Raw genomic sequence first — 25,245 nt, 5'->3', positions numbered from 1 at the left:
TAGAATTTTAGCAACCAGGAATGTATACACCCCTACTTATGGATTAAGTATGGGGGAGTATAGTCTGTGACCTGCATGTGCTAGCAAGTGACAAATCAGAAACAACTGACTGACCCCCTGTTGGGTTGCCCTAAGCCAAGTTTAAGCCACCATTGGTACATGTGAGACACAGGAAGTGATGTAAAGAACTGCCTTTATATTTTGCATACTTCCTGTGAGAGAACCTTTTATGGACTTTGATGGTAGAACTTGAGTTGGAGGAGCTGGAAACGTGGGTTCTGAGACTGCTTCCCTTAGGTGACCACATGGTGAGTGATAAGGTGGACTCCTCTTTCCCCTGACCCTTCTGAAGGCACCAGCCTCCAAGGAGGCCCTTGAAGCTGAACTAGATTTAATCTTCTGGGAAGGCCCCTGGGCTGAGAGGTCTCTGAACTCCCCCTGGCTCAGACCAGGCCGGAGTAGATCTTCTACCTCTTTCCCTCTTTCTCCCTCATTCTTAATTTCTTTCTTCTATTGTAAATAAACCACCATAAAATTTTATTCTGACTTGAGTATTTCTTTGGGATTTAGAACTAAATTCCTGGTGACTACTAAAATTATATTCAGTCTCAATCCTAAAATTTACCTTTAACAGTATTTAATAATTCTGCAACAATATTTGTAAATAAAAATCTCATAGTCAATCTCATAATCTCATTTAAGAAATAAAATTAGGAAAACAATTATTAGAGATTTTTTAATATCCCCTTATTTTTATGTGATAAATTCATCAGAAAGGAAAGGAAGGAATAAGATAAAATAGAATATTAAGCAAAAAAAAAAGCTATATGAAGAAATAAAGAATACAATTCCTTTTTCAGACTGTGGAACTTATATAAAAATTGTTTGTGTGCTTGGCCATAAAGGAGACATAATAAGTATAGAAAAGGAGGAATTCTAAATCCTGTATTTGTAGATCATAACACAATAAAATTAAAAATTATATGAATAAAAATATAGGCTTCTGTAGAAATTTTAAATTATATACATAAACAATGATAATTAAATGAAAGAGGAAAGTGTGAAAAATCAGACCCCATCAAAAGTTATGCCAAAATGACTACATATCAAAATTTATGAGTTGCAGCCAAAGTAGTGCTAAAAGGCATATTTATAATCCTGAGTATTTCCTGAGTTATGTAAAGATTAAAATTTAGGGGAGACAGGGAGACTGAGGCAGGTAGAAATTAGTTTCTCTCTGCAAGGAGTATTATATTTTTTTAGAGGTTTATTAAAGGTTAAAGATTAAAGAATATACAAGTAAGAAACATGTGCCTAGGCCAGAGGCCTAGACAAAATAATCTCACATCACGCAAGAAACCGCCTGCTCCAAAACGGAAGTCCAAAAAGAGCCAAGAGAGAGCCTCAAAAGCCTTTAAATCAGCTTAAATACCTTCTTGATCTCGGCCCTGGTGAGATTACAAGGCATTCTGGGGAAGTGGAGCAAAGGCTCGTCCCCACGAGTCCTGTATGTATATATGTATATGTGTATATATATATATATATATGTATATATGTATATATGTATATGTATGTATGTAGTCCTGTATTCGAGTCTATTTTTTACATTTCCCCGTATGATCATTTTTGGAAAAATTAATTTTTCCCCAAAAGGATCATAAAAACATAATAAACTTAAAAGACTACAATAGTGTGAGGATAAGAGAAAAAAGAATAAAACCAATAATTGCTGAACACATTGACAAAAAGCCGTTAGGGGGCAGTCCCCTTTGGCATAAAAGTATACATACAAATAAATGTTCAATCAACCACACCCAAAGTTCAATTTTGTGCAACTTGTGGTCTGGAGGCTTCTTCATGGTGGCTTCTCCAGCAGTTCAGTTCTGGATTCAGAGAGGTAGCATCTTCTTTACCTAAAATTCTTCTCAAAAGGGATTTAAACTTTGCAATTTAAATAATGATTTTTTTTTACATTCCCCCGTGTTGTGGGTGATTGAAAGATTCAGAATCAGTTAGGGATGCATGGCTGAGGTATGAGGTATATGAATCAATTGGCAAGAGATATTAAAAAGACATCAGAAAATCCAAAAGAAAAGAAAAATTTCTGGATGAACATATAGACTATCAAAGTCTTATGTGTAAAAATTCCAAGTAGAAGAAAAATAAATCTATAACAGGTCCTTCAATCAGGGCCCAATCAAAATGATCTAAGCAATGATGCATTTACCCAATCAGTGCCAGGACTACAGAAAGGTACCACACTATGAGAGGCAGACATAAAATGTGTTTTATGCATATGTGTATGTTACACAAGAAACGTATATTTACACATATATCAGAGTTTTGTCTGAGCTAGATGTTGTAAATATTTCTTTGCAGTTTCTCTTCTTATTCCAGCTACATTAATATTGCCATGAAAAAGCTTTTAAGTTTTATGTAACTAAAATTGTCTTCATCTTTTGTGATCATCTCTTTCATTAGGTTAAGGATTTCCACTCTAGTTATAAATGCAAAAGGTACATTCCTACTTTTTCTTTTGTGATATAATTTTGTTTGTACATCATATATCCATTTGAAGTTTATTATATTTGATGTAAGGTGCAGGTCTAGACCAAATTTCTTCCCAACTGCAAACCAGTCTTTCCAACATTCCTTATTATCTTTTCCCCAGTAGTTTGTGTCCTAGGGTTTATCAAACACTGGCTTAGTGTTTTGCTACAATCTGATACACACACATGCTCGATAATGTAAAACATGTTTCCATAGTAGTCATTTTGTGGAGACCTCAAATAGAAAAAAGGTAGAAAGTGAAATATAGTGTGTTTTAGCTTTCAGACTCCATCAGTTCTTCCTCAGAGGGCAGATTGCATTTTTAATTGTGAGTCTCTGGGACTGTCTTGGATCACTGCATTGCTGAGAAAAACTAGGTCATTCACAGTTCATCAAAAAATATTACTGTCACTGTGTACAATGTTCTTCTGATTCTGCTTATTTCACTTTGCATCAGTTCAAGTAAGTTTTTCCGGATTTTTTTCCAAAATCATCCTGCTTGTCATTTCTTATAGCACCATTCCATCACCATCATTTGCCACAATTTAACCATTCCCTAATTGATGGATATCCCCTCAATTTCCAATTCCAAAAGTGACAATATAAATGACATTGATGGGTATTTGTAAACTATATTAATTTCCCAGATTAATAGGAAATGTAACACTCAACTAGGGGGCAGGTGGGTGGCTCAGTGGTTTGAGAGCTAGGTCTAGAGATGGGAGGTCCTGGGTTCAAATGTGGCCTCAGACACTTCCTAGCTGTGTGACCCTGGACAAGTCCCTTAATTTTGCCTAGCCCTTACTGTCCTTCTGTCTTGGAATCAATATGGAAGGTAAGGGTTTAATAAATAAACAACACTCAACCAGAAAAAAGTTGAACAAGTTATAACTTAATTATCAATGATTTCCTCAATTAATTGCCTATTTCTATAAAGTGCTTTATAGTTGTATTTATGTAATTCTTATATGTGGATAGACTCCCAAGTATCTATCTATTCTGTGTGGTTATTTCAAATGGAATTTCTCTATCTCTTCTTGCTTTTTTTTGGTTGGAAATATACAGAAATGTTGATAATTTATTAATTTATTTTGTGCCATTTTGATAAAGTTAATTATTTCCACTAGTTTTTTTTTAGCTGGCTCTCTTGGGTTCTCTCTATAGGTTTAATTATCTCTAAATAGCAAGTGTTTACTTTTCTTTTTTTCCTATTATGTATTCTCTCAATTTTTTTCTTCTCATATTGATATAACTAGAATTTCTCATGGACAAATTTGTTTTTACCAATGATTTTATTGAAAAGGTCTCTTCACTTTCTTCATTACATATGTTAACTCTAGGTTTTAAATAAATACCAATTTCCTAGTGATTTTTTAAAAGTGATTTGTTGGGTTTTGCAAAGGTTTTCCATAATTTTTTATATAATTGTGTTATTAACATGGTTTATTATACATGTGATTTTCCACATATTGAACCAATTCTTCATTTCTGTTATAAATCCAATTTGGTAATAGTATATTAACTTAATATGTTGTTGAAGCCTCTGTTAATATATATTTTTTAAACCCTTACCTTCCGTCTTGGAGTCAATACTGTATATTGGCTCCAAGGCAGAAGAGTGGTAAGGGCTAGGCAATGGGGGTTAAGTGACTTGTCCAGGGTCACACAGCTGGGAAGTGTCTGAGGTCAAATTTGAACCTAGGACCTCCCATCTCTAGGCCTGGCTCTCAATCCACTGAGCCATCCAGCTGTCCCCTCTGTTAATATTTTCTTTACTATTTTGGGACACTTTTCATTAGATATATTGATCTATGATTTCTTTGCTTTTATTTTCCTTGGTTTAATTATCAAGACTATATTTGTCATAAAAAGTTTGGAAGAATCCTTTCTTTTCCTATTTTTACACTTTATGCAATATTAAAAATAATCACTTTTAGAATTTGATAGAATTCACTTGTAAATTCCTCAGGTCTGGTTTTTTCCCCTTAGGTTCATTTATGACTTCAATTATTTTTTCAATGGGTTATTTGAATAATCTATCAATCTGATTATTTCAACATTTCATGTTCATTTTTTTAAGTAGTTTTATTGGCATATGATTGGGCAAAATTATGCCTGATTATTTCTTTTACTTCATTTTCAACTGTCATGAGTTAATCTTTTTCATTTTTGTGTAATTTTCCTTTCTTCTTAAAAGTTCTTTTAATCTGATTTATTAGGTCATCCAAGTATTCCTACACTTTTAGGTATCTCATATTTATCATTAGAGAAATTGAATTTGTTCAGCCATTTCCCAACTGATGGGTACTTGTTGCTAGTTTCTTGCTACCACAAATATACCTATTTAAGTGCAGTCTATTAGTCACCTCCAACAGGCCAAGATCCTTTCGGATCTTCATCATCTTTCCTTCTCACCCTTTATCTGAAGATAAACACACTACAATTTCAAGAACATTCATTCAGTCTCTCATTCTACCAGTCAGATTGGTTCCTTTTATTATGTGTCTAGGTTCTCATGTTCCTCACAATACGGAGTTGGCTTCTAGTCTTTACTATTTCTTTTCTTGACACAACAGGTCTTTATGCTTCTGTCTTAGCTTCCCATTCACTGGAAGTACTGAGCTGATAAGAGAGTCAAATGTCCTTGGAAACTTTTTCTTATAAGAAATAAATACTTGAGTATTGCAACTATATCAATATATTATAAATGTAACAAGATAAACATAAGATAGTGAGGGACATAGAATAAACTTTTCAGTGCCAGCAAAAGCTGTTTCATGTATTTTTAAGGTAGGTTTGCTCCACAAAATATCAGGGAAGGTAGAACTGTTAGAGCTTAAATGAAAGTTCCAAAAGAATAAAATAATTATCAAATATAAGAAATACTAATAAACTGATATAAATTCCTATGGTTGATATTGTTGCAAGAAAATTTGTAATGAGGCAAAAGCAGCAAAACATGAAAGGTAACAAGGAGCACTTTCCAATTTCACAATCCTGAAAAAGATTTTCCTTTATTTTTACTTTTCCTATAGTACAAAATAAGGCAGTAATTATGAAAACAACAATGTTACATCATGATTTTTTTATTTGTTAATGTTTTCCTGCTAAATCAACTTCCATCTATACTTTAGAAGGTTTGAAATCACACAGATAAACCATTTAGAGTTAGTTTTTTAAAATTGTTTGCTGATATTTTTAAGAAAATTAGGCATTAGGCCCCAGATAAGGAATGTGACTCCTCTTACAAAATTGTTTCCATGTGAAAATCAGATGGGTATTATATTACTTCATTTTAAATTATATTTTTCAGTAATATAAACTTCATTAGCTTGGAAAGCTACCTGTATTTGTTCATTTCTTCTGTTCTGAAACTTTTCTTAAGTTTATTTTTTATTGCAAAGATTAAGAAAAATACTTCAAGGAAGTGAATAGTCATAAAAGAATATGGTATGTGTATTCCCTTCCCTAATGCTCCTTAAAACTCCTCCAATATTTCAATAGATGTTTTCATGAACTATTATGACAAAAAAAAAGGATTTCTATTTTAAAAATAAAGTTATTGGTAAGCTAGGTTGCTCAGTGGATAGAGCATCAGGCCTAGAGATCGGAGGTCCTGGGTTCAAATCTACCCTCAGATACTTCCAAGCTGTGTGGCTCTGGGCAAGTTAATTAACCCAAGTTGCCTTGCCCTTAACACTCTTCTGATTTGGAACGGATATTCCATATAGATTCTAAGACAGAAGGGTTTTTAAAAAAAGTTATTTCTCTTCTTTTGAAGACACTAGAATTTAGTAGTTATTGCCTGATAATCCACATAGGAAAACTTTCCAATTACATTTTCCCACAATTATATTGTAAAGGAAAGCTAGCCAATTCACTTAAGAACAATGGTCAACCTTCCTAACCCTATTAGGTTTATTGATGAATCACTTTTATTTCATTAATAAAAACAATTAATACAAATTTTAAAAACAATTAATACAAACTTTAAAATTTCCTTACAAAACAGGTAATTTTAAAAGAAAACATTAAAATGTTTATTCCTCTTGTAAAATTGGTATTGAGTGAATTAATCATTAGACAAATTACTCAAATGAATTGCTTTGGGGTGAACTGACCCCACTCCTTTGTAGGTGCTAGCCTTTATTATTGAGAAGGAAAAAATACAGCTGAAGAGAAAAGAAGCATATTTTTTCATTTCAAATATTCCAAGTAAAGTAATAATAACTGGCAACTTATGTGATATTGTGACTATACAGTATTTGAATAAGGGTAAGCCTAAAAAAAAAATAATAATCTTAAGATTATTCTCCACTATGAAGTCTCAGGTGTCTGGCCAGGGCTGAACTATGCCTAAAGGCATTCCCACATTGATTACATTTATAGGGTTTCTCTCCAGTATGGATTCTCTGATGTCGAGTAAGGTGTACATGTAGGCTGAAAGCTTTCCCACATGCATTACATTCATATGGTTTCTCCCCAGTGTGAGTTCTATGATGTTGAATAAGGTCTGAACTTCTAATAAAGGCTTTCCCACATTCAGTACATTCATAGGGTTTCTCTCCAGTGTGAATCCTTTGATGTTTAGTAAAAGATGACCTATCACAAAATGCTTTTCCACATTCACTACATTCATAGGGTTTTTCTCCAGTATGGATTCTCTGATGCTGAGTCAAGTGTGTACTCTGAATGAAGGTTTTCCCACATTCAATACATTTATAAGGTTTCTCTCCAGTATGAATTCTCTCATGTTGAGTACGATCTGTACTTTGACTGAAAGTTTTCCCACACTCACTACATTTATATGGTTTTTCTCCAGTATGAATTCTTTGATGCTGAGTAAGGTGTCCACGTAATCTAAAAGTCTTTCCACATTCATTACATTCATAGGGCTTTTCTCCAGTGTGAATCCTCTTATGGCGAGTAAGGCATATGCTCTGACTAAAGGCTTTCCCACATTCATTGCACATATAGGGTTTTTCTCCAGTATGAACTCTTTGATGTTGCATAAGGAGTGCAGCCTTACTGAAAGCTTTTTCACAGTCATTACATTTATAAGGTTTCTCTCCAGTATGGACTCTCTGATGCTGAATAAGGAGTGCACCTTTACTGAAAGCCTTCTCACATTCATTACATTTATAAGGTTTCTCTCCAGTATGTATTACTTGATGCTGCCGGAGGAGTGCATTTTTAGTGAAAGTTTTGCCACATTCATTACATTCAAAAGGTTTCTTTGCTGCAGAGATTTTCTGATGTTTAATTAAATATGAATTACATTTGAAGGTTTTTTCATATATATCACATTCAGGATATCTCTCTTTTCTAGAAACACTCTCTTCTTTAACAAGGACTGAACTCAGACTATACACATTATACTGAGGGTCCCTCATCACAGAGAGCATTTTCTTCTGGGGAATCATCATTTGTCTCAAATGTCTCTCTGGAATTCTTTGCTGTTTCCCATTTTGATCGTAAGATTCCCAGGCTTGTTCTTGATTAGAGTAACAGAAAAAATTCCTTGCAAATCTCTCCATTGTCACCTCCTGGGATGATTGCTGTTCAGAAAGAGTTTGCTTTGGAGTTGATGTGTTGATTTCAGGCATTGTCTCCCAATCTGAAAGAAACGATTGCAGTTATGCCCTTGTGCTTATGCTATAAGAATGAAAAATATGAAGAACATAATAGTGAAAATGATAAGTGCATAGGTAGTTGGCAAAATTTTGACAATTTTCAAATATTGTCTTGTACTCTAGAGAGTAGAAGGGGAAAGCAAAGTATAGTGAGAAGAGGACACAGATGGTTGGAAAGAGTTGATTCAGTGTGTATGATGAGCATAAAAATGGATACAAGACCACTGAGGAAGATTAAAAGGTAAAAAAGATAAGACTAGGCTAAATAGAAGGTATTTTAGAGTTAAATATCAGTATTATGAGAGGCAGGCTAGGGTATTGTAATGGAGCCCTAACTGGTTTCCTAGATCTCAATGCCACAAGCATTAAAGGAAAGTCACAAACAATATTTCCACGTCTGTGAGTAAAGACTCTTTTGCATTCTCAGCTTCCCTTCAATCTCCTTAACCATAATTAGAGTCTATTTGTAGCCAATGTTCTGCTCTTCATCTAAGTACAATAATTTTCCACATAGAGGTTTAGGATTGCCTACATTCATAAGAACTTATAACGGAGTCAGAAGCTAAACTGCTAGTGCCTTCCTATATCTAATCTTCATTCCTTATCTACTGGCTCCTTTCCTACCATCTACATATACACCCAAATCCTCATAAATCCTAATAGCTATCATTCTATAGATATCATTCTCTTCTCATTTAAACTCCTAGAATATGCTATGTTCACAGCCTCCATTTCTTCTCTGACTCTCTTCTACATCTTACTTACTGACTTATATCTCATCCAACTTTAACTGCTTTTAAAAAAAGTTATTAATCATTTAATTGCCAAATATAATGGTCCTTTTTCAGATTACATCCATTTAGATCTCTCTGTAGTACTTGACACTTTACTATTTTTTCCTCCTGGACACTTTTTCTTCTTTTGACTCTTATGACATTGCTCTCAATTTTCTTCCTACCTATGTGACCTCTTCTTAAGTCTCCTTTGCTGGTTCTCTGCCCATGTCACACCCACTAACTGGTGGTGTTAACTAAGGCTCTGCCCTGGAGCTTCTTCTCTTTTTCTGTCTACACTCTCTAAACTCAGTGAACATATCTTAACTACGTAAATGATCCCCAGATATATGTATCCATCCCCAGTTTCTCTCCTCAACTCTAGTCCATCATTGCCAACAACTACCTACTGCACATTTCAACCTAGGTGTTTTGTAGGCATCTCAAATTCATTATGTTCAAAACAAAATTCAGTATCTTCCTCCCAACCCTTAACTCATATTTATTTCAAACTTTTAATAACTGAAGATGCCACCATTATTCTAGTCATTTGGGTTCAACTTTGGTGTCTACTTCACCTTTTCATTCACCCCACACATCCATTCAGTTCTTAAATCTTGCTTCTATCTTTACATCTCTTGATTCCATTCCCTACTCTGCATACTCAGCTACCATCCTTATCAGTTTTTGCCTAGACTATTTGCAATAGTCTTCTATTCAGTATTTCTACCTCAAGCCTCTTCCCAACTTCAGTCTATCCTTAACATAACTGTCAAAGTGATTTTAATAAGGCATGCATCTGTCTGTGCCATATCCGATTCAATAAACCCCAGGGGTTACCTATTGCCTCTAAGATAAAATATAAGTTCCTTTGTCTTGGCATTTAAGGCTCTTTATAATCTGGCCCCTTACTATCTTTCCAGGATTCTTACATATTATTCCCTGAAAAGTAAAAGCAAATGTTGTTGATTCATTGGTTGATTCATATGTTCAAAATATTTAAGGGAGCTTATGCTAAGTAGCTCTAGACTTCTCCATCATTTGGAGGAATTTAAGGAGAATTTTGACTTTGTTACAATGACTCTATTCTGTGCCTAATTCTCTTTTTTTCCTTACCTGGGAAGGTATCCCTTGGAATTTCTCCCTTTACTAGCCAAGGCTCTTCTCCTTGCTCCAACTGGGAGATCACATCAGGTTTGGAAATTTGATGTCCTACTCATAAAGACAAAAGACTTAGGTGTTTGCTCAGAAAAAAAAAAAGTCATCCCAGAAAAATTCCAATCCCCACCTTCCTCAGAACCTCTGAAGGATAAAAATAATTGTACCATCAAAGAAAGCAGAGAGAAAGTGTCTATTTCATCCTCTACAAAGTATTACCTTTCACTTAGAAAGATAGAGTAGGAACATTTTGTTTCTGTGACTAAGATTAGAAATCTCTAATCATTGAACCAGAAGTCCCTATCTACAGAAATACATCAGAGCCCCTCACCCTCATCTTTTAATAACTAAGGATATATTACACACAACTACATATGATACAATAATGACTTTTGAATCATACAGGAAAACTACACTTACCCAAAGAGACCAGATTGCTATAGTTCTCCAGCATTACATCCCTGTACAAGTACCTCTGACCAGGGTCCAGTTGCCTCCACTCTTCCTGAGTAAAGTCCACAGCCACATCCTTGAATGTTAAAGATTCCTGAAAAGCCAAACAAATGCTGGGTCAAGTTTAGGGTCATTGTCTTCCCTTAAAGGCCAGCAGAGGCAATAAACAAGCATATTTGTTCTGGTGAAAATCAGGGATTCTTCTAACTTAAATCATTTAATTTACTTCCTACCATATAGGTAACACTTTCTAACTATATAAAAGGACATTTCAAGAAAGAGTAAGATAGTATCCTTCAAGAATATAGCTTTAACTAGGAGAAAAACATACATAATATAACTAGAGAATACTAGTAAAGAATATCTAGTAAAGTGCTAAGCTACATAGTACAGATAATAAGCAAATAATAGTTCAGAAAAAGAGATACTCCTGGAATTTGGTTGCAAGGGAAGACCTTCACAGAAAAATTACAGAACCTTAAAGTTGGAAGAGATCTTTCTTATAGGTTACCTAATGAATGGGTAATTATTAAATTTTTTAGGGTAAAGGAGCCATTAATTAGTATAATTGAAAGCAGAATAATTGCTAATGTGACTTCGTATGAAATTGTTTGAGCTACGGCTCGTAAGGCTCCAATGAGTGCATATTTAGAATTTGATGCTCATCCTGATCATAGAATTGAGTAAACTGATAGTCCTGATAAGGATAAAATAAATAAAAGTCCTAGGTTTAAGTCAATTAGGGTGTGGGGTATAGGTAGAGGGGTTCAGATTGTTAGAGCTAAGGTTAGGGCTAAAATAGGTGCAATAATAAATATTGAGATTGATGAAGTTAGAGGTCGGAGGGGTTCTTTTGTGAATAATTTTACAGCGTCTGCGAATGGCTGTAGGATGCCGTATGGTCCAATAACGTTTGGGCCTTTTCGGAGTTGTATATAACCTAGGACTTTTCGTTCGATTAATGTTAAAAAAGCTACTGCTAGTAGAATAGGAATAATATAAATTAGTAGATTAATTAGGAACATATATTAAGGAGAGGGGTTGAACCTCTGATAGTAAAGGCTTAAGTTAAGTGGATAAAATGCTTAAGGTTATTAGTACTTGTATATTAAGTGAGGGTGAAATTTGGTATATGATTGAGATGGGAGCAATTTTTTGTCATGTTAGGAGTATTATACCAGATAATAGTGGGATTCCTTGTGTAACTTCTGGTACTCAAAAGTGAAAGGGGGCTAGTCCTAGTTTTATTGCTAGGGCTAGGGTTATTAGTAAGGAGGCTCATTGGTTGGGTGAGTGGTTAATGGTCCATTGGTTAGTGAAGGATGCATTATAAATAATAGAGAATATGAGGAGTATTGAAGCTGTAGCTTGAGTTATGAAATATTTGATGGCTGATTCTGTGTTTCGTGTGTGGTGGGGGTAGGTTATTAGTGGAATAATGGCCAGTGTATTAATTTCTAGGCCTATTCAGGCAGTTAACCAATGGTTGCTAATTAGAGTTACTGAAGTTCCTGTTAATAAGCTGAGCGAAACAATGGTTAATACATAGGGGGACATTAGTATGGGAAGGGTGCAAACCAACATTTTCGGGGTATGGGCCCGATAGCTTATTTAGCTGACCTTACTAGAATGTGGTGTAAAGGAAACACGTGGAATTTTGAGTTCTTAAATGTGGGTTCAACTCCTACTGTTCTAGAAATAAGGGGGTTTGAACCCCTATTATTTATCCTATCAAGATAATTCTTTTGTCAGACATATTTCTTATATTTGTGGTGGGATACTTGATAGTGCAATTGGAATAGAGATAAATATTAGACATAGTGCTAGGGTAATTGGGAGGAAGCTTTTTCATAATAAGTACATTAATTGATCATATCGAAAGCGAGGGTATGATGCTCGTACTCATAGGAAGGCTGATGTTAGTAATATTGTTTTGAATATGAAGCTAATGGTGCAGGTATAAGTGTGGTTGTGGTTTAGGGGGGGGCCCAGGAAGAGAATTGTTGTTATGGCATTTATTGCTATAATGTTGGCGTACTCTGCTAAAAAGAATATAGCGAAGGGTCCAGCGGCATATTCCACATTAAAACCTGAGACTAATTCCGACTCTCCTTCTGTCAGGTCAAAAGGAGCTCGGTTTGTCTCGGCTAATGTAGAAATATATCATATTATAGTTAGAGGTCATGCGGTTATAATTAATCATATATTTTCTTGGGTAATTATTAAATTTTTTAGGGTAAAGGAGCCATTAATTAGTATAATTGAAAGCAGAATAATTGCTAATGTGACTTCGTATGAAATTGTTTGAGCTACGGCTCGTAAGGCTCCAATGAGTGCATATTTAGAATTTGATGCTCATCCTGATCATAGAATTGAGTAAACTGATAGTCCTGATAAGGATAAAATAAATAAAAGTCCTAGGTTTAAGTCAATTAGGGTGTGGGGTATAGGTAGAGGGGTTCAGATTGTTAGAGCTAAGGTTAGGGCTAAAATAGGTGCAATAATAAATATTGAGATTGATGAAGTTAGAGGTCGGAGGGGTTCTTTTGTGAATAATTTTACAGCGTCTGCGAATGGCTGTAGGATGCCGTATGGTCCAATAACGTTTGGGCCTTTTCGGAGTTGTATATAACCTAGGACTTTTCGTTCGATTAATGTTAAAAAAGCTACTGCTAGTAGAATAGGAATAATATAAATTAGTAGATTAATTAGGAACATATATTAAGGAGAGGGGTTGAACCTCTGATAGTAAAGGCTTAAGTTTTATGCAATTACCTGCTCTGCCACCTTAATAACTCTTCTCTAGAGTAATAAAATCTTGCATTAACTAATTGAGATAAGATCATTAGTTAGTTGTAAGGCTTGTTTGTAATGTTGGCCTTAATTCTCTTGTCCTTTCGTACTAGGAGAAATTATTATATAGATAGAAACCGACCTGGATTTCTCCGGTCTGAACTCAGATCACGTAGGACTTTAATCGTTGAACAAACGAACCTTTAATAGCGGCTGCACCATTGGGGTGTCCTGATCCAACATCGAGGTCGTAAACCCTAATTGTCGATATGGGCTCTTAAATAGGATTGCGCTGTTATCCCTGGGGTAACTTGTTCCGTTGATCAAGTTTTGGGTCAATTACTGGCTTAGGTTGCACTTAGATGTGTTAGTCTTAGTTATGTCATTCGGAGGGTTGCTTGTGCTCCGAGGTCACCCCAACCAAAAATTCAGCTTAAAAAGTTTTGTAAGATTAATCCCTTAGGGTATAGTATAAATTAATTTAAGTTGTAATTTTAAGCTCCACAGGGTCTTCTCGTCTTATAAAGTTATACCCGCCTCTGCACGGGTAGGTCAATTTCATTGATTGAGAAAAAGAGACAGTTAAACCCTCGTTTTGCCATTCATACAAGTCTCTATTTAGGAGACAAGTGATTATGCTACCTTTGCACGGTCAGGATACCGCGGCCGTTAAAATTAATTCACTGGGCAGGCAGTGCCTCTAATACTTGAAATGCTAGAGGTGATGTTTTTGGTAAACAGGCGGGGTTTTGGTTTGCCGAGTTCCTTTTATTCTTTTTAATCTGTCCTTTAGTAGTGCATGCCTGTGTTGGGTTAACAATTATTGGGGTAATTCACTGGTTGTTAATTAAAGATATTGTATTTGTTAGGTGTTAGTGGGTAATCCGTTGGCTAACTTAGGCTTATGCAAGGAGAATGAGTTCTTATTACTGATTTTAGCATTATGTCTTCTATAGTTTAATAGAATCATCCAATATTGTTATAGGGGTTTTGATAGTTTTACGGTATTAAATAAAATTCTATGTTTGAGCTTTAACGCTTTCTTAATTGGTGGCTGCTCTTAGGCCTACGATGGAGTTAAAATAAGTCATTACCCTCTTATGAAGTTTGTCCACTTTATCAAATGAGATGTCCCTCATTTGATTAACTATTAAGTCTAAGATATGCTTTGATATCGTATGCTTTGTGTTAAACTTAAGGTTGAACTAAAATTCGTATTTTGGATAACCAGCTATCATTAAGTTCGATAGGTTTTTCACTTCTACTATAAAATCTTCTCACTATTTTGCCACATAGAGGAGTAAGTTCATAAATAACTGTTCTATAGTAGCTCACTTAATTTCGGGGTTCTAGGCTTAAATTCTTTTTGCCTATGTTGACTGGCTAAATCATTATGCAAAAGGTACAAGGTTTAATCTTTGCTTTTTTATGCTATCAATCTATCTTTCATTTTTCCCTTACGGTACTATTGTTATTGCTTCATTATGTTTCTGTTCTATCTCCTATACTAGGGGAATTAAAATGTTTTAAATATAAGTGTATAAATAGTTTATTTGAAGATTGTTAGAGCTATAATTGGCTCAAAATGGTCAGAATTAACTGAAATCTTTTAGGTGTAAGCTAAATGCTTTAGTAGTTAAGCTACATTTTGATATTCCAAGTGCACTTTCCAGTACACTTACCGTGTTACGACTTTTCTCCTCTTTACTTAGATATATTATTAAGTATTTTTGTAGGTTGAGTTGAGGAGGGTGACGGGCGGTGTGTGCGCGCCCTATTGCCTAATTCAATTAAGCACTCTATTCTTAATTTACTACTAAATCCTCCTTCAGGCACATTAGATTTCATAATGTGATTCGTGTAATCTAAGCTAGATAATGTAGCCCATTTCTTTCCCTATCATATGCTACACCTTGACCTAACGTTTTTATGAAAAAATAATTTTGCTTACTTTGTATCTTTTTTAAGGTGGGCTGACGATGGCGGTATATAGGCTGTATTGGCAAGATGGGGTTGGGTATATCGGGGTTTATCGATTATAGAACAGGCTCCTCTAGGTGGGTTTAGGGCACCGCCAAGTCCTTTGAGTTTTAAGCAGTAGCTAGTAGTTCTCTGGCGAGTAGTTTTGTTATCTAACTACTTTGGTTTATGACTAAGCATAGTGGGGTATCTAATCCCAGTTTGTACCTTAGTTTTCGTGTATCAGCTTTATTAAAGTTATTTTAATAGTTTATCTTAGTATTAACTGGAGTGTGTTACAACTTAGTTAAGTATTAACTTTATTATTAGTCTTTTGTTTGGACACGCTTTACGCCGGAGGCTTGTTAATTTGGGTTAATCGTATGACCGCGGTGGCTGGCACGAAATTTACCAACCCTTAGATAACTATGATTTAGTCAAACTTTCGTTTATAGCTTAATTTTAATCACTGCTGTTTCCCGTGGGGGTGTGGTTGAGCAAGGTGTAGTTGGCTACTAGTAGTGTGTGCCTGATACCAGCTCCTCTTATCTTGGAGAATTGAGTAGTTTTGAGGGCATTCTCACAGGGCAGCGGAAACTTGCATGTGTAGGTCTAATTAAAATTAACAAGAAGGCTAGGACATTGACCATGTTTAGTTATCCAACCTCTGCTTTAATCCTACAGAAGTCATTCTCTTAAATTCTGCTTAATCCATTTTTTTCCTCTCTAAAGATTAGAAATTTTTCCTTCACTGAACTACTACTACTACTTGCCTCCCAGGCAATCAACATTTATCTTATTTTTATTAAACCCTTATCTCTGGTCTTAGAATCAATACTATGTATTGGCTCCAAGACAGAAGAGTGGTAAAGGCTAGGCAATAGGGTGTTGAGTGATTTGCCCAGGGTCACACAGAAGTGTCTTGAGGCCAGGACCTCTTCTCTCCAGGCTCTTCTCTCAATTCACTAAGCCACTTTGCTGCCCCCAATCAACAAGTATTTTTTAAAGCTATGTGGTAAGCACAGTGATAAGCAATGGGACTATTGTTCATCCAGGTGAGGTCTTGATCTGTGTATGAATTGGATTTAAGTTCGGTAAAACAGAATGAATTCATTAACCTCACTTTTCCCCAGTATCATTAAGGTTCAGTGGCAAGGCAATCAGAAGATAATGATGGCTAGAATACAGTGGATGACTTTTGTGTCTTTGATGATATCTAATCAAGCTCTAAGGGTTCCACAGCACCTGCATCAGCCACCTTCATGGCTATTGGAACAAACTGTTCTCATCTTCCCATTCCATTGGGAGAAATCTTCCCATGCTTGGGATAGATACCTCTCTAACTTACTGAATTTGAGACCTGTTGCTTACTTCAACCTGGTTTAGTCCATTTGCCAAGGTGGTTTTATAGGGTATGATCAATGAACATGCCACAGCTTATTGGAACTACAGGTGAATTGGGTGAAAGGTGGACACCAAAGTTGGATAAACAGCCCTGAAAAGATCTTGGCAAGCCCTCACTAGTCCCCTCTGAATATCCCATATAGCCCCAGTAAAACTCCTAAGAAAGTTCTTGGGAGAGAAGCCTCATTTTCAACCTTGGACATGTCTTCTTCCCTACCTTGCTTAGCCCTAAACCTCTTTACCAGTAGAGGACTTTGTCTGCTTCATTGAATCTGTAAGATTTTTAACTTCACATCATCCTAGCAGTATTCTAACAGCATCCCATATCAACTGATGGAAGTCTCTTTTGGGAAAGCCAGCCTATGTCCACATAGATTCACAACTCTATTAGGAGTATAGAAAAAGATTTCTAGCAATTAATAGAATGGGGGAACAGGGTTCCCTGGATACCCCAAGTCTCTACATGAATCTCAGGTCAAAAAGGGTACATAAGGAATTCCTTGATCCTGGACTTTAGGAATGCTGGTGGCAGAAGAAAGCTGGATGGTCCTCGTGCAACCAAAGAGTCAACTGAATAAACAAAGGAGTCTATGAGAAATATATTTGCTTCTATTTTGGATGCATTTTCCCTATTTTTATGATAAGGGTTTTAGCATGGATGTGTAACTTCTGTTTGCATATCTCATATGTCACTAGATTCTCTGGGATATGCAACTTATCCTCCTTTATGATCAGAGTCTAATATGTCAAACAATTTTTACCTGAGCTTCTACTCCAGTTACCAAGGCACCTTACACAGGAATGCTACCTAATCCTCCTTGATTGTCACCCTCCCCACCTTCCTTTGAGGTCATCTAATTTCTAATCCTGGACCTCTTCTTCCTGGGGAGGCAGACTTCACCTGCATCTGCCTCCTGGCCATTCACTCAATACATTCCTCTGTTTTTAAAGATTCCTTGGAGCCCGGTAATTCTTTAAGTGGGCACCCTCCGGAACTAAATAACATCAAGTTCTCCCACTAACCCTGAATTAAAAATAATTTGAGGGGACTTCCTGGTTATATGACCAATAAGACAAAAGACTGGACATTTCCTCTGATCCTCACTAATCTCTCAAAACTTTCAAGAATAAGAATTATATACAAGAGGTAAAACAACTGAAACTAAGAAACCCAGAAATTACAATTTGTTGAATAAACATCTCAAATAGGAATGTATTTAAGAGCAGGAGGTCAGCCTAGACAATTACCCCATCCCACTTCAAGTGCTAAATAGGCGAGGGGAAGACAGACTAACTAATGCAAACCCTTACCTTTTTAGTACCAGGTTTTTTTTAAACCCTTACTTCTGTCTTAGAATTGATACTAAATACTGATTCTAAGGCAGGAGACAGGCCAGGGCTAGGCAATCAGGTTTAAGTGACTTGCCCAGTCACATAGTTAGGAAGTATCTGAGGCTAGATTTGAAACCAGGTTCTCTAAGACAATGTTGAAATGTTTGTCTGTGTGGAGAAGGGTGTCTGTGTATTTGTAAAAAAAAAAAACAAACAAACCCAGAGTATATGTCTATGTACATATATGTGGGTGAAGAATCTGAAGTGTATGCCTGTATGGGAAGAAACCCCCCCACAGGGTGTCCCTGATGGGAAAAAGAAGAGATACTGTGGAATGTTACCAGGGGAACTATTCCCAGGTTCCTGTGTTGAAACACTGGGGAATCAGGTTCCTTGATAAAAAACTCTGTTGGGTAGAGAAGCTCCAAGATAGGAAAAGGCCCTACTTTCACCCTCTTACTAGAAAATGTAAGGGTAAAAAGTTGGTTTGACAAAATATTTTGAGAGTTAAAAAAGGATTGTAGTTGCCAATTATAAAACATTAGCCCTTAAGTCCAAATGACTGTTAGCAGCTTTATTTACAATAAGGTAGAGATATTAAAGTGAATGTAGGAAGAAGGTAGAGAATTGTCTAGCCTATCCCCTAAGTGCTGCTCCAGTGAAGTCCAGCTCAGTACCAGCAAGAGATCCCTCAAGTCCCAATCTCCACGTGGAAGTCCTGGTAGTCTTCAGTCAGAAGTCTACCAACACAAGCCTCCTCCTTCAGCTCCAGTCACTCATTCAGCAAGCCATTTCCAGTGCAGAATGCTCCAGTCAAGGACGAGTCTAGGATAACATGATTGATTCCAAGAGTTTTCCTCTAGGTCATCTCACCAACACAGAATGAATGAATCAGTTCTTGGGCTTGGCCTTTTATATCCCTTTTTCCACATTACTTCCTGTCTCTCCCCCTCTTCACAGGAACCAACTGTAGCCTTTTAATTTTGCCTAGCATTGTCCAGGGGCAGTGGCCTTTGGAGGTGTGAGTTTTCTCTAGTAAGTTACTTGTGAACTCTCTTACTTAATGGCTAGTTAAGTGCTAAGTAGGGGAACTTTAAATTCTTGGCTGATTAACTTAAAATAGACAAAGGGAGAGTTAAGTCTATTTTCACCCCCCCACCCCCATGATTCTACTGGGAGATGAGCATGTTGAAATCTCCCAGATTTATATGCCTAGTCTCCCCAGTGAATCATTTCAAATATCCAGCTTATTTATACCTCTAAAGATCTAGCTAGAGGTACATACAATATTGTACTATCTAAGAGGAAGTTACAATAGTTGGAGATAAGAGGGGAGTAGAAGAGAGAGAGCAAAACCAATGATTGGTATGTGCATTGACAAAAAGCCAATTGGGGGACAATTCCCTTTAGTATATGAGTTTACATTCAGAATAAATGTGTTCAACCCCCTTTAGTTCAATTAATTATATCCAAAGTTCATTCTAGATCTTCGATGTAGTGGTGGTTTCTGCAGGCTTCTTTATGGCACTTTCTCCAAACAGTTCACTTTCTTGATGTGAGGAGTTAAACAAGCTTCTTTTCTTGAAATTTCTCTCAAAAATTTAAATCTTGGATTTTTTGAAAATTATACAATCCCCCTGAGGAGGGTGTCAACCAACATCCAGATCAACTCAGGATACATGGTTGAGTTATGGGGTATATGAATCAATTGTCCAAATAAAAGCCAAAAATTAAAAAAAAAATAAAAAGAGAAAAATTAAATTTTGGGGAAAAATCTATGTATATAAAATTTTTGAGTAAGCAAAGATAAACCCATAATAGATTCTTAAATCAGGACCCAATTAAAGTGATTTATGTCCTATAAGTATGCAGGAAAATTGCAACAATATAGCACTTCCAATCAGCAGCCAGGACTACAGAAAATTGCCATTCTATAAAAAGAGAAAAGGGGCTAGATTTTGAAGTAAATGGGAAAATATGCTATTTCCTGGTCTGTTTTTATCTTCAATCTCAGGGATAGGGGAGCAAAAATGGCAGCCAAACTTAGGTACTTGTCTGAATCTGGTATGGGGGAGTCCAGCGTCTGACGTTGTCAAACAACCGCTTCCTTGAACCTCAAAACAATTCTTCTGTTTTGGCACAGATCTCATCAATCCCACAAGGACTGTTGGCCTCCTTGACCCTGTGTTTTTGTTTTGGCACTGTACAATGGCTCTTTTGTGATCCCTTCTTTTGGAATCAGACACAATTATTTAATCAATGTCCCATGATTTTTAACAATCAATGGCAGGTTTCTATAGTCTAAAGCTTTTGGATATGCATTGATATTAGAACTAATAGATATTGTAAACTTATCCTTCATAATAACAAATATTAATACTAATTATATGTACAAGTAAAAAATAAAGAAAAATTCAAATATCCTATTGAAAAAAGAAAAGCACTAATTAAAAAAAATTCAGGAATTCAATGTGTCTTCCAAAACAGTGTCCACTTGTCTATGGATTTTTATAATGGTATTATCTCTGATTCAGTCATGGAATGGGCAAAAATAAAAAACAATTTTAATTATAGAGACTTCTTCACTATAGGGAGGGGAACAGACTGAAATAGTTAACATCAATAAGGAAATGGAGCCTGAAAAGGTTTAAAATTCACCTCCAGATTCTTTGAGGTTCCTTCCCCTCCCAAGTACCATCATTCATTTAGATTTCTTTGGTCATGCCTCTGGGGTCCCTACATTGAGGGGGATTTCCACCCTAAGTATAGTGTGGATGAGCCCCATTTTGAGTATATGGTGTATTAGGGTATTTTGGTGTGGAACAGGATTTATCTCATTCGGATTATTATTTCTATATGAATTTCTATTATTTCTAAAGTTGTTATTATTGTTATAGTTGTTATTATTCCTAAAATTTACATTATTGTATACCTGATTCCACTTCCTAAAGTTCCTCATCATGTGACCTCTTTTTCCACAGAATTGAGACAATGGTGTTTGGTTTCTGGATTCCTGAAAAATTCCTGTGGATTCTTATGGATACTCGTTGATTTGCTTTTTCTTTTCGAATTTCCTCCTTTAAAATTTTATTTTTTTCCTTAATGTCTCCACTAAATCACTGTTATCTTCATCTTTCTTTCGTGACCATAAATTACTACTCTCCTCAATTCTTTGAGATCCTTATTAGCCCAGTTTGGGCAATTGGTCTTAAAATAATCTTTGACTACTTTACATCAGTTTTCTACAAACTGCCTTCTTATCTGCCTGACATCCCTTTCTCTGGAAAGATCTAGATCTATATATATATCTACCTCCCAGCTCAATAAGACTATCCATAAACTGGGAGGAATTTTCATCCTGCTTTTGTTTAAGATTTTTTGAATTTTGTCCAAGTACTAGGCCTATCAGAACAAACTTTATTGTTGCTAGTAATGCATCTCTAGCCTAGCATAGTTTTAAGTAGACTTGTTCATTGTTGAGGCTCAATTTTGGGTCTTCCTGGGGCCAATGAACTGCTCTCCTTCCCTGGGCCTAATTAACAAGAGAAACAATTTTATTTTTTTCTCTTTCTGTTAAAAAAGCTTAGACTAAATTTTCCACTTCAATCCACATGAGATCAAAAATACAGTAAATGCTTTCTAGCTTTTTTATAACTACAATAGGATCATAATCAAAGGAAGGGGTATTTTGCTTGAATCTCTCAATGTCTTGTGGAGAAAGATGTATGATGTCTAATGTTTACCAAGTCCTCCAGTTTATTATATGTGGGAATTTCCCTTAGGCCTTTAATTGAATTGTCTTAGATTACTTTTGTTTGGCTTAATGTTTGGGCTGCAATGGAGTAAGTGAGGGGGTGAAGAGGAGTTATAGGGGCAGAGGGAGAAATGGGTTGGGGAGGGGGAGGGGGAGAGGTAGGTTGGGTAGGGACACTTTGGGTGGAGCTAGAGATGAGGATGGGTTGAATAGGGAAAGGGATAGGTTGAGTGGGGGGAGGGATGGGCTGAGTAGGGGGAGGGATGCGTTGAACTGGACAGGAAATGTGCCAGACCAGACAGGAAATGCACTGGACCAGACAGGAAATGCGCTGGACCAGACAATAAATGCACTGAACTGGATGAGGCAGAGACTGAGTAGGCTTAGATGGTAAGGGAGTATAAGGAGATGAATCTCCTGAATTTTGAGGTCACTCAAGCTATTGACCAGTTTAGGAACAGTACTAAATAAAGCCAATATGAAATGTTCTCTGGAACCAGGAGCCATTTTAGATAAGAAGCAGCATTTTCACAATTTGGGTTATGCTGTTCAGTATCATACTAAGTCACCTATTTATTTTTCAATCTAATTATTAAATTGCTTACAATTCTACTTTGTTAGTAGGTAGTGCTACCCTACTATGTATTGGCAAGAAGTTAGAGCCTCAAAAGGCTAGCTGGCAGGGTCTTCTAAAGACTCTAGAGAAAAATAAATTGGTGTAAGTATAAGCATGCCCTAATTAACTAGCCTTATCTAAGAGGGTGTTAAGAGTTTTCTACTCTCTCCTTCCCCCAGGGGTAAAAATGCCAGCTTCTACCATGTGTTTCCACCATGTAGGAAGGAAGCTGCTTCTCTGAGCTGGCCTGGGGGAGGGGGCAAAAAAGGTTTTGATGGATTTCTGGGATTTTGCCCTTAGTGAGCTCTGAAAACCTTTCAGGATCAAATGAGCAGTTTAAGTTATTTTGCTGCTGCTTCCTCTGCCTGCTCTCCCTAATATTCCACCTCCCACTTAAGCTAATGTTAAGAGACATGTGGGGGTTCAGGAAAACTCTTAAAGAGCAGACTTTCAGGAGCAAGGTAAAGCTAAACTTTGTTAATTTTGTCCAATAATTAGCAACTTCTAATAACAAAACAGGCTACTCTGGAATTCTGGGCTGTGAGATGGTAGCTTGTGGGGGCAGGGTTGCTTCCCCTGGAGGCAAAGAATCAGAAGGGTGAAAATCTCTCCCTAGGTGGAAGCCCTAAAGAGGCTAGTTGTTGTTAACAAAAACATGGCTATTTAGCTGTTTTAACTTAAAAGAAAAGGGAAGAAGAGATGAAAATAAAATATTTAGAATTTACCCATGGAGCAGGAAACAGATAAACAGCTGTAGGTTATAGCTAACCTTGCTCTTGTCTATTTCAAAACTGCTCTTACCAACTTAGAGTGGAGTAAAATCTCTGAACTCCAGAATTTGCTACTAACTGACTGACTTAAGGATAGTTTAATTAGGAATATAAGGGTACTTTTCCAACTTCATGGTTAGCCAATTGTAAGGGCAAAAAGTTGGTTTGACAAAATATTTGAGAGTTAAAAAAGGATTGTGGTTGCCAATTATAAAATATTAACCCGTAAGTTCAAATAACTGTTAGCAGCTTTATTTACAATAAAGTAGAGATATTAAAATGAATGTAGGAAGAAGGTGGAGTAATTGTCTAGCTTACCACCCTAAGTGCTGCTCCAGTGAAGTCTAGCTTAGCACTGACAAGGACTAGCTAAGTACTAAGTAGGGGCACTTCAAATTCTTGTTTTATTAACTTAAAATAGACAAAGGGAGAGTTATTTCTATCTTCACAAAAAGGAATTTCAGGGTAACGAAAGGAAACCTCTGACTCACCTGGGATCTGGCTGCCAGAAGCACAGAAGTCATTTCTAGTTCATCAAGGCCCAGCAATTGGGCAACAGCAGATTTTTTAAAAGGAAGAACTGTGGAAGAGAAAGGAGCTCTCTGAGGGAGAGAAGCATGCTTTGTGTTTTTCAAGATTCTCCACTCTATGAATGCCTAAGTGGCAGGTAGACATTAACACCTCTCCCCCCTTTAGCCTTACAGAAGAATTAGGGGAAGTCAGAGGGATCCCATAAATGGCACCTTTCAAATCACAGATCAGAGCAAGGAAAATGATACTTTCTAGAACCAATACTCTAGCCCTATGGTTCAAGCTGGTTTTAGCAAGGTGTTTAGCTAATGCCTACAACCTCAACTAAAAACCATCTCTTCAACAATCAGACCCCAAAAGGTACAGTGCTGATAGTTTTTATTAAGGTGATCCTCACTCATTTTTAGAGCACCTATTAATGCCAAAATATTTTGCTTTGTTAAGATGGGATTAACTCTCCTCTGCCCATTTTTAGATTTAATCACCAGAAGCATATACATCCCACTTACACCTGAGTGGGGAAGGTCTGTGACCTACATGTGCAATAGTGGGTGATGAATCAGAATCGACTGACTGCCCCCTGGGCAATTCTAAGCAAAGTGTTAGCTGTAATTGGTACATATAAAATTGAAGTCACAGGAAGTGACGAAAAGGAATGGCCTTTAAAAATGCCAAGAACTTCCTGTGAAGGGGTCTTTGGCTTTGAACTTCATTTTGAAGGAGCTCCAGCATGGGACCTCAAACTGCTCTTGGATTTTTCCTTTGGAACTACCCCGTGGGTGAATGAAAAAAGGCTGACTCCTTTCCTGGATTTTCTGAAGGGACTAGCCTCAGAAGAGGCTTTGTGACTAAAGCCCTTGCTTTATTTATCCCCTGGTCCTCAGCTCAAGGCTGAGGCCCCTCCAGCTGAGGACTAATTAGCCTTGCCTGGGTTGAGCCAGGGGCCAGAGCAAAATACTTAGTGTGTTAGGTTAGATATCTTATCCTATCCTCTCTCTGATTTTCTTACTTTCACTCTTTCTATATTTTATAAATTGCTAAAAAACCACTTTGGAGAATTAATTAAATTCCTGGTGATCACACTCTGTTAAATTCAGCCCAACCATAATTTTATCCCTTACATTCTGGCCCTTACAGCTTCATGGTTCTTGCATAAGATTCAAAATCTTATAACCCTCCATTTCTCTCCATCCCACATTCTGAGGAGAGGATCACTATAATATATTGAAATACTCTACCTTTGACTCCTTCCCAAAACCATTCCTGGATGAATAAAGAATGGGAGTGTAAACATTAATGGCAATGTTTTGCATGATCATACATCAATAACCTATATCAAATTTCTTACTGCCTCAAGGAGAGGGGGAAGGGAGGGAAGGAAAGTGATTATTTGGAATTTATAAGTTTTTAAAAATTAATGTTAAAAATTATTTTTACATATGACTGGGGGGAGGGGGAAGAATGGGCATCTAGTGAAAGGTATTCTTTAGTACCCACCCCCTCCAGGAGCAAAATAACC

General features: G+C 36.5%; 1 protein-coding gene across 8 annotated transcripts in view; it reads right to left on the bottom strand.

The window, feature by feature from the left end:
• Positions 1-5,530: 5,530 nt before the first annotated feature.
• The window catches only part of LOC130453492 (zinc finger protein 501-like), a 59,875-nt gene continuing 40,160 nt past the window's right edge, over positions 5,531-25,245 (bottom strand). For 3 of the 8 annotated variants that reach the window (XM_016430313.2, XM_016430318.2, XM_016430315.2), the window contains exons 6-9: positions 23,687-23,775; positions 10,535-10,661; positions 10,073-10,168; positions 5,531-8,167 (exon numbers count right to left, since the gene is read on the bottom strand). In XM_016430313.2, coding sequence (XP_016285799.1) covers positions 6,858-8,167; positions 10,073-10,168; positions 10,535-10,661; positions 23,687-23,775 — 1,622 coding nt within the window. In that variant the 3' untranslated portion in view covers positions 5,531-6,857. Of the gene's footprint in view, positions 8,168-10,072; positions 10,169-10,534; positions 10,662-18,732; positions 18,881-23,686; positions 23,776-24,964; positions 24,990-25,245 lie in introns of all 8 variants that reach the window. The other 5 variants (XM_056822309.1, XM_056822311.1, XM_056822303.1 and 2 more) reach the window with 4 other exon arrangements.

Source organism: Monodelphis domestica, chromosome 1 (assembly GCF_027887165.1).
Source record: "Monodelphis domestica isolate mMonDom1 chromosome 1, mMonDom1.pri, whole genome shotgun sequence".
Taxonomy (NCBI): Eukaryota; Metazoa; Chordata; class Mammalia; order Didelphimorphia; family Didelphidae; genus Monodelphis; species Monodelphis domestica.
Note: the sequence above shows the minus strand (reverse complement) of the source record. Positions and strands in the feature narration are given on the sequence as shown.